Genomic DNA, 10,105 nt, shown 5'->3' on the forward strand with positions numbered 1-10,105 from the left:
TAACCACTGAGCTATAAGCGCTGAGCCAACACAGCTCTCAATTAAGAAAGACTCTTACTCCTGGGCAGCGCCTGTGGCTCAAAGGAGTAGGGCACTGGGCCCAAATGCTGGAGGTGGTGGGTTCAAACCCAGCCCCAGCCAAAAACTGCAAAAAACAAAAAAAAGAAAGAAAGAAAGAAAAGAAAAGAAAGACTCTTACTCCCGACTAGACCAGCACCCCAACAGGGTTAATTAAAACTCATCCAGAGATGAGGCGGACCACATTTGTATTAGACTGCTATCCCAAGATGCCCAAACAAGGCCAGTATATCCTTTGCCTTTTATTTTTGGTCTCTGATGTGCCTACATTTTCCTGGAAAGACAGGGCCCTAGATTGCATCTCCCAGCTCATTGCCAAAGGGGGAAATATAACTATTAGATTTGTCACCAAAAACCCCAACCTATTCATGATGCAAGCAAATTGTGAATCTACCCCATAGTAGATTTCACTCATGCTTCTAATGTAACCATTTGTTCAAATTGTAAGTCTAGTCCTTTTTACAAAATCAAACTTTTTAGACCCACATGTTCAAATTCCCTGTTTTACCTCAGCAGTGCCTGTGAACTACAGAAGAGACCTTCAAATAAGATTTTAAAAATTGTAAAAAAATACACCTTGACTAATTGCAAAAATATTTTTGATCCTAATCCTTTCATTGTTGATGGTATCCAACAATGTAATAATTAGATGATAGATGCTTAGATTAAAACTGCTGACACCTCCATACAAGTAACCATTAGTATACAAGGTACCCCACATGGAATTAATGTTGTGCCCATCAGGATACATTTTTGGGACGGGACAGAGTCTCACTTTGTCACCCCCTGGTAGAGTGCCGTGGCGTCACAGCTCGCAGCAACCTCTGACTCTGGGCACAAGCAATTCTCTTGCCTCAGCCTCCCAAGTAGCTGGGACTACAGGCGCCCGCCACAATGCCTGGCTGTTTTTTAGAGATAGGTCTCCTGCTAGCTCAGGCTGGTCTCCAACTCCTAAGCTCAGGTGATACATGCCCCTTGACCTCCCAGAGTGCTGGGATTATAGGCGTGAGCCACTGCGCCCGGCCCTCCACCAGCATACATTTTTATTTGGGGGAGATTGGATAATCAACCATATACATGGGCATCATACCTCAATAAATGGAAAATAAAAGGCCAATGAGGTTTAGGATATTTCTGAATTCAATTTAAGCAAACTCTGAACAGTAGTTGACATCTATTAACTTACATCATTATACTAAAAGGGAAACCCCACCAAGAGGCATATGTTAAGCCAGATGAACCTCTGTTCTCAGAGCTTGTCTCTCTCGGATCAGAGTTAGTCACTTAGAAACAATGGTTAGAAACTTATCCTTGGCTCGGTGCCCATAGCTGAGTGATTAGGGTGCCAGCCACATACACCGAGTGGGCACCCTATGATGGGTGCAAACTCGGCCTGGGCCTACTAAACAACAATGACAACAACAACAACAACAACAAAAATAGCCAGGCATTGTGGTGGGTTCCTATAGTCCCAGCTACTTGGGAGGCTGAGGCAAGAGAATAGCTTAAGCCCAAGAGTTTGAGGTTGCTGTGAGCTGTGATGCCACAGCACTCTACTGAGGGTTACATAGTGAAACTGTCTCAAAAAAAAAAAAAAAGAAAGAAAGAAATTTATCCATAATGATCAGATATCTATAGCTGACTCAACAGCCACTGTTCGATAACAGAATTGCTCTAGGTTAGTTGGTAGCTGAGCTCAGTAGAGTGTGTGCAATAGCTGATACTGCTTGCTACTTGGGTAAATTCCTCTGGGGAATTAGAAACACAATTATACAAGATAAAAAGAAAACAAAAAAAGAAGCTACCTGGCTCCAAAAAATCCCACCAGATATGTCTCGACTTTTCAACCTATTTGGATGGTTACCTTCAAAACTAGGTTCATGGGGCAGTGCCTGTGGCTCAGTGGGTAGGGTGCCAGCCCCATACACCAAAGGTGCCAGGTTCAAACCCAGCCCTGGCCAAACTGCAACAAAAAAATAGCCGGGTGTTGTGGCAGGCGCCTGTAGTCCCCGCTACTCGGGAGGCTGAGGCAAGAGAATCGCTTAAGCCCAGGAGTTGGAGGTTGCTGTGAGCTGTGCGAGGCCACGGCACTCTACTGAGGGCAATAAAGTGAGACTCTGTCTCTACAAAAAGAAAAAAAAAACAACTAGGTTCGTGGTTCAAACTATTACTTTTTAGCTTTTTTTTTTAGACAGAGCCTTACCCTGTCATCCAGAGTAGAGTGTCATGGCATCATAGCTCACAGCAAACTCAAACTCTTGGGCTCAAGTGATTCTCTTACTTCAGCCTCCTGAGTAACTGGGACTATAGGCACCCACCACAACACTGGTTAGCTGTTTTTTTTTTTTTTTGCTACTTTTAGTAGAACTGGGGTCTTGTTCTTGCTCAGGGTGGTCTCAAACTTTTTTTTTTTTTTTGAGACAGAGTCTTGTTATGTCGCCCTCGGTAGAGTGTTGTTGCCATCACAGCTCACAGCAACCTCAAACTCTTGGGCTTAAGCGATTCTCTTGCCTCAGCCTCCCAAGTAGCTGGACACCACAGGTGCCCCCCACAATACCTAGCTATTTATAGGTTGTACTTGTCTTTGTTGTTTGGCAGGCCCGGGTTAGGTTGGAACCTGCCAGCTCCAGTGTATGTGGCTGGTGCCCTAGCTGCTGAGCTACAGTCACCGAGCCTGGTCAAGAACTCTTGAGCTCAAGTGATCCTCCCGCCTCGGCCTCCAAGAGCACTAAGATTACAGGTGTGAGCCATGGTGCCCTGCTACATTGTTTGAACTATTATTCATATTGGGCTTATTATATTGCTGCTGATTTTTACCATCATGATTTCTAAGCTTTGCTCTTATTGCCTGCCTAATCTCTGCATCGCCAACTCTTCCAATAGGATAACGTTAGCTCAATACCTCTAGATGATAGCTGATGCCTATCAGCTCGATGGCATCGAGAAGATGGAGCTTGAAGTTGGACAGTAGACCTGTCCTGAGGAAACCTTTCCTGCTGGCCTCTTTGTTACTCATATGTGGCCCAGGATCCTCACATAGACCTCCCTGCTTTCCTCCTGATGTGAGACAACACCAAGGAACAGTTAAGCCTAACCACAAAATGGTTGATCTGCAATGCTCTCAAAGAAAAATCTTGATTAAAAGGGGGAAGTGTGAAAGTTGATCTTATGAATTGGGTCATTCTTGTCATACCCATCTAAATCAGAGTTGAGGGGCTAGAGGCAAAGCATTTAAGATACATACTGTTGCCCTAGAAATAATTCTTGGCAATTTCACTGCCTGTCGTAACCAGAAACCAAATTTTATCTGTAGCTACCGAGATAACTTGCTGCAATTCTAGGGCTAATTTCACCCACCGCTGTCACCCACCAGTCAGAACTTGTCAACTTCTCAAAGTTTCACTAATACCAGTGAACTCTCAGGACCACATGTAACAATCCTCTTTTTTATAAAACCTCCAACCTTCTCTTGGTTCTCTGCACATACCAAATACCACCTGGTCTGCATGTATGTGCTGAATTATAATTCTCTCTTCCCAAATAATATGTTAAATTTAGAGATTCATCTCTACATTTTTTTATACTGATATACTTGAACTTAACTTTCTCCTGGTGAGACCTCTTCTGGAGAGTGGCTGTCTTGGTTTATGACCACTTATGATCACTCTCAAGAGATGGACCAAATTAAAAAGTAACTGTAACAGCCAGGCACTGTGGCTCACGCGTGTAATCCCAGTAGGTGGCTGGGAGGCTAAGGTGGAACGATTATGTGAGGCCAGGAGTTCAAGGCTTCAGTGAGCTATGTGTGATCAGGCCACTGCACTCCAGCCTGGGTTACAGAGTGAAACCCTTTCTCTTAAAAAAGAATAATAAGAGTGGAAAACACAACAAGGCTCAAAGTGTCTGAGTGACTAATTCATCACCAGTAATACTTCGTAGTATTAAGAGTATGATGATATGCAGGCTAAATGCTTTACTTTGGTTAACACTTATTTATCACTGCTAGATATCCTGGCTCATAACCACCTGGAAAAGGAGATTTTCTTAATATTTATATTTCTCACTGAGAGGAGGTTGATTAACTTGCCCAAGGCTACCAGCTGAGGCATGCGGTATTAGGAATGGAACTGTGGTCTTCTGATTCTAGAATTCAAACTTTTTTTGTTTTCTTGTTTTTGTTTTTTTTTTAGAGACAGAGTTTCACTGTCACCCTTGGTAGAGTGCTGTAGTATCACAGCTCACAGCAACCTCTAGCTCTTGGGCTTAGGCAATTCTCTTGCCTCAGCCTCCCAAGTAGCTGGGACTACAGGCACCTGCCACAATGCCTGGCTATTTTGTGTTACAGTTGTCATTGTTGTTTAGATGGCCCATGCTGGGTTCAAACCTGCCAGCCTTGGTTTATGTGGCTGGTGCTGAAACCACTGTGCTACGAGTGCCGCGCCTCAAACTGTTTTTTTGAAACAGAGTCTCACATTGTTATCCAAGGCTAGAGTGCCTGGTGATATCATAGCTCACAGCAACCTCAAGCTACTGGGTTCAAGCCTCAGCCTCCCAAGTAGCAGGTGCCCGCCACACCACCTGGCTAATTTTTCTGTTTAGTAGAGACAGTGTGTTGCTCTTACTCAGGCTGGTCTCAAACTCCTAAGCTCAGGCAATCCTCCCACCTCAGCCTCCCAGATTGCTAAGATTACAGTTGTGAGCCACCACACCCAGCCTAGAATCTAAACTCTTAAATAACATTTCTTGCAACTTAACCATGCACAAGACACTGTGATCAACAAAACACGGCAGTGATTAAGGACTAGGACCTTCATTATCTCTGGTAGAAGATTTGCTCTGGGCCAGGCACTGTTCTAACCAGATGCATAATTTCATAGTGTTCCCACCATACAGAGTAGGAAACTGCTTGCTGAATGACTATTAGCCCACCCTAGACCCAGGACATGGACCAGCTCCCTCAGACCCTTTTGCCACATACACACCCCGATTATCACACAAATGAGCACCCACACATACCAAGACTTCTTTGGGTGCTAACAGTCTCAGACCTGGGAAATGAGAGGCCCAACCAATCCGGCTCATGTGTGGAAATATTGCCTCCCTTGCCTGCTTTCTGAGCACCCGTGTCTGCTCAGAGACTGTAGAGCACACTTAGGCAAATCCCGTCCTGCCACTGGGTCCTGGTATCCTTGCTGGTATGACAGACACAGCCAGCACAAACGCCCAGAGATTACACAATCAAATCTGGTCCCAGCTGTGCCAGGGACTTGGCCGGCAACACTGGGCAGGTCACATTGCCTCTGAAGCCTTCAATAAGGACAGGAAAGGATGGAGGCATCAGTTTTCTCACCTGTGAAATAGAGAGCTGACTCCTCAGTGTCTTCCCAGTTCTGCTGTTGGCGATGTTTAGGCAAAGGCTGGCTTGGATAAGCAGCTGGATCTTTGTGGGGAGCCACAGAAGTTTTGAACAGGGAAGTGGACATTAGAAAGATCCTTCTGTGGCCTTATGGCCCAGGGAAGTGGATGGAGAGGGCAAGGTCTGAGCTGGAACCAGCTGAGGTCGTCAGGATGGGGTCAAGAGAGGAAGAGATGGAGACAGAAGGGACAGGACATGTGGGCCAGTTGGCTGAGGGGAGAGAAGGGGAGCCAGGAGACAAAAGTAACCCACTCTGTCCCACTGAAACCTCAGACCAATGTCGAGCATATCATGTTCATTCCTGGCCTTTCCATCCTGGCCCCAGAGGAGCCAGGGAATCTTGTTTACAACAGTCTAAGGACCTGCAGGGTACAGGGATGTGGGCTGGTTTGGAGCCTGGACTTGGAAAGAGCCTTCTGTCTTGTGTATCTAGGGACTTCCTTACCACAATCTCTTGGACCCCCTTTGATGCAGAAGGGCCCATGTGAACCCCAAATAGTCCTGGCAGAGCCAGCAGAGAGGCCTCCCAGGAAGAGGGGAGCCCTTTGCGAGGTAGAGAGCCCTGTAGCAAAGGGAATCGTAGCTGCCTCAGTCTTCCAGGTAAAGATGAACTCATAGTCTGGAATTGTTTCCTAGAGTCAGGAAATTCGAGGCCCCCCAAATGAAGCTAGAACCATCACCAGATTCTGGAAAAATCTGTAGGGAGTAGATGTGAGCACCTAGGGGTAAGGCCATCCCTTTAGCACCGCAGTCCCCCTTTGGCATGCGCCTTGTACACGGCTTCCAGGGCCGCCTTGTGATCTTTTTGGACCTTGGGAGGTTTCTCCAACATGGACTACCCAACCCGGTCTTCTTCTTCACCCACATGGCAGAGGCAGACAAGTCTGGGAGAGGACTCAGCTCCCAGGTATTGTTTTCCCCTAAGATAGTAGGGGCTACTCCTTGACACCAGCCAGGCACCTAGGGGACTCTCCAAAGGGAGGCCCTGGTCATGTTATTGCTCCCCAGGCTGCAGGAGCTGAAACAGGAGCTCCTGCCGTATGCTGGGACCCTGAACCTCCCCAACCACCCTCAGTCACTGGCCAGTTGCTCCCAACCCTGCCTGAGTTCCTCGAGCCATGGATCTGAGCTCCCATCTTGCACTGCCAAGCTTATACCTCCCCCAGGATCCTGTGCTCAGGAGGAAGGCATCTTCTCTGCCCACTTGAAAGTTTCCTGGGCCCCTTCCCCTTCCTCAAGGAAACTCCTGCCTTCCCAGCAGCAACTCTGCTTCGTGGCACTTCCTTTTTTTTTTTGAGACAGAGTCTCACTTTGTCAGCCTTGGTAGAATGCTGTGGCATCACAGCTCACAGCAACCTCAAACTCGTGGGCTCAAGCAATTCTCTTGCCTCAGCCTCCCAGTTGCTGGGACTATAGGTACCCACCACAACACCCGGCTATTTGTAGAGAGGGGGGTCTCACTCTTGCTCAGGCTGGTCTCGAACTTGTGAGCTCAGGCAATCCACCCACTTCGGCCTCCTGGAGTGCTAGGATTATAGGCCTGAGCCACCATGCCCGGCCTGTGGCAGTTTCTTTATTCACTACATAAAGTGGTCTCACTGTCACCCTACTGGGAGTGCCAACCTGGAAACTGCCCCTCTTCCCTGCACCTAAGTCCAGCCCCTCCCTGAGCCTTGTCTGACCCCTCAAGAAGCCCTTGGGCAACCCCATTCCCGACCTGTCCAAACTTCCTGGTCTGGTAGTCCTTTAATTTTTTAAGAACATGTGACCCTCAACTCAACAGGTAAGAGCTGATACATCAACAGGAATGAGAGTGTCATTTTGCACCAAGCACAGAGAGAGGCACCTAGTTAGTGCTTAGGAGTTTGATCTCCCAGGGATGCTTGCGCCAGGCAAAAGGAGCCTCAGCCCCTGTGTTGCACATGCCCTCTGTCACTCAGCCAGGTGCAGCTTTCAGAAACCTTACCACACAGCCCCCCCCCACCCCCACTTTCAGAGCCTCGGCCTCTCAGCAGGGTCTCAGTAGTCACACACATCCGTGCAACCACATGGAGACAGATGACCCCACACTCAGCAAACACAGCCCAGTCTTAGACCCATGGCATCAAAATCACAGAGAGTTACCAAGATTCCTCCCAATCACAGACGTACCAGAAGTCTTGCCACACGCACTCACCTCCTGAGACACACTTGCCTGCCATCCTGGATGAGACCCACCCCAGGCCTCAGAGTTGCGCCCTCTGCTTCTTTTCTCCTTTGACGCTCATGGAAATAATCCCCTCATGCTCTGTCTCCCCCAAGCCCCACAGGGAGGTGAGCCCCGTGGCCCCAGGGATTAGGGCCCAGGACGTCTGCTCTGCCCCACCTGTTTAGCCAGTTGCTAGGCACCACTGTACCCATCCCAGGCGCTGACTGGCTTTGGGGGCACAGTTCTCAGAGAAGAACATGAGATTAAAACTAAAGCTCCTTGGTAGGACCCAATCACCACTCAGCCACCCACTCACAGTTGGCTCTTGTTTGGGGCTGCTGTCCTGCTACCACCCAAGAAGTCCCCCTTAGCCACTAGGGGGCCCCCAAGGAGCCCTGAGCCTACCGCCCACACCTGGGCCCTCTCCCTATCCCCTTCAGCACACCCCTCTTGGACGTGGGCCCCTTGCCTCCCTCATGGCCCCGACGCAATGCCCCTCCCCACCCTGTGCTGCCCAGACCGCAAGCTCGGGTCATTCGCCCCCCTGTCCCCTCCACGCCCCTGCCCCTCAGCAACTACAGCTCTCATTTTCACCACACTGGCCTTTTTTTGTTTGGTTGGTTGATTTTGTTAAGGCTTGGTTTGTGGGTGAGGCAAGGGGTGAGGGCTGCACTTTTACTTCTCTTCTAAGTCACGCTTCTTCCAGCTGTCGAGAATGTACTTGAGGAGGAGGCCGAGCTTCCTGCGGGCTGAGAGTGGGGCTTCCTCGCCACCTCCTTCTCCGGACCCCCGCTTTTCTACGCCATTGTCACCAGCCGCCTCCAGGCTGTCCTCTGACTGGGGCTCCTCCTCCTCCAGGGCCTTGATGCGGACACGCTGGGCGTCCTCGGCCAACTCGTTGAGGCAGCCCTGGAGCATCGTGTAGACGGTGCCGAAGCTGATGCCGCCAGCCACCAGCGTTCCGAACACAGGAATGCCCTTCTCAAAGGCGCGGGCCACCCGCATGGCGCCATAGGACGACTGGGAATAGAGCCGCAGGACGGTCTCAGGAGAGACCTCGTTGGCCAGCGGGGAGCGGATGACCGAGCGCAGGTCCCCTGCCTGTTTGCCCACCTGCTCGGCCAGCTTGGCCAGCGAGTCGTCATCCAAGCCAAAGCTACGGTGGTAGCCGCGCAGCGAGCGGACCAGCAGGGCGTCGTCGTAGGCGGCGGCCAGCCCGGGCACGGGCAGGGCCTGGATGACGCCCGACACCAGGGCCGTCTTGAGCACCTGCTCCTGGAGCATGTCCTTCTTCTTCTGCAGGGCCTCCAGCGAGATGTCAGGCAGGGACAGCAGGCACGCGTGGCGCCGGTGGGCCGGCAGGTCGTGCTCCCAGGTGGACACGAGCACGGGAAAGTCGTAGCGGGTGGGCGAGAGGTTGGACACCAGGAAGATGCGGGGGTCGGACACGCCAGCCGCTCGCAGCCGCTCGGCACAGTGGTCCCGGATCTCCTGCAGGACGGCGAGCTCGCTGTAGCCCGACGGTCTCTGGGTGCGCGTGGCCGCCAGGTCCTCGTCCACCTTGGTGCGCACAAAATAGAACTTCTTGCCCTGGCGCAGGATTTCCGCGGCCAGACGGCTCTCCACCGCCCCGCAGCGGCGCGGGGAGACCAGCAGGAAGAAATCATAGCGGCTGAAGTCCACCTGCTTGAGGTACTTGTCGGCCGGGCAGCCCGGAGAGCCGGCCCCTGGCAGGTCCCACAAGGTCACGTCGGAAAACTGTGGGTGCGGGTAGGGCGAGGGCTGTAGTGTGGTCTCCACGACGCCGGTGAGAGCCGCGCCGGGATCCTCGGCCCCGAGGCCACGCAGGGCATTGATGAGGGACGACTTGCCAGCCCCCGACTCGCCCGTGACACCCACCTCCAGGCGGGTGCTCTCGGAGGAGGCCAGCAGCTCCCGGAGGCGGGAGGCGGCCTGGGGGATGTCCCCCGACTCAAAGGCCGTGCGGAGGGCCTCCAGCTCTTCTTTGGCCATGAGGATGGTGGTCTCCTCCTCCCTAGGCACTGACCGCAACTTCGAAGTAGCCATGGTGACCAGTGGTTCAGAGGGTGGCAGGGGACAGGGGAGAGTCACAGGGCGCCGTGATCCTCAGCGTCTGTGGAGAAGGAAGCCGTTGCAGTCTCCTGGGCCTTGGCATAGGAAAAGGAAAGAGAGACACCGAGGATGTGAGGGAAGTCCCTCTAGAACCCCACAGTTGTCTCTCCCTTAATATTCAGGGCTTGAGTTAGGGGACTTTGGGATTTCACAGGCCCAGGTTCACAGCCCCTCTCTGCTATTGACTTGCTGTGTGACCTGAGGCAAAAGGAAAAAGGAAGCACCTCTCTGGGCCTGTTTGCTTCTCTAGGCAACAGGCTGCCTCTCGAGGCACTGTCAGGAGTCCATGG

The 10,105-nt window shown here is 51.2% G+C and overlaps 1 protein-coding gene across 1 annotated transcript; it reads right to left on the reverse strand.

The window, feature by feature from the left end:
- Positions 1 to 8,303: 8,303 nt before the first annotated feature.
- IRGC (immunity related GTPase cinema) lies at positions 8,304 to 9,803 on the reverse strand. Its single transcript, XM_053606259.1, has one exon. It carries the CDS (start codon positions 9,747 to 9,749, stop codon positions 8,358 to 8,360), a length of 1,392 nt encoding a protein of 463 aa, XP_053462234.1. The 5' UTR covers positions 9,750 to 9,803; the 3' UTR covers positions 8,304 to 8,357.
- Between the last annotated feature and the right edge of the window lie 302 nt (positions 9,804 to 10,105).

The sequence above is a fragment of the Nycticebus coucang genome, chromosome 10 (assembly GCF_027406575.1).
Source record: "Nycticebus coucang isolate mNycCou1 chromosome 10, mNycCou1.pri, whole genome shotgun sequence".
In the NCBI taxonomy this organism is placed as follows: Eukaryota; Metazoa; Chordata; class Mammalia; order Primates; family Lorisidae; genus Nycticebus; species Nycticebus coucang.

Bases quoted from the DNA above. Each gene is read 5' to 3' on its own strand.
- IRGC (XM_053606259.1), bottom strand. From the start codon at position 9,749: ATGGCTACTTCGAAGTTGCGGTCAGTGCCTAGGGAGGAGGAGACCACC.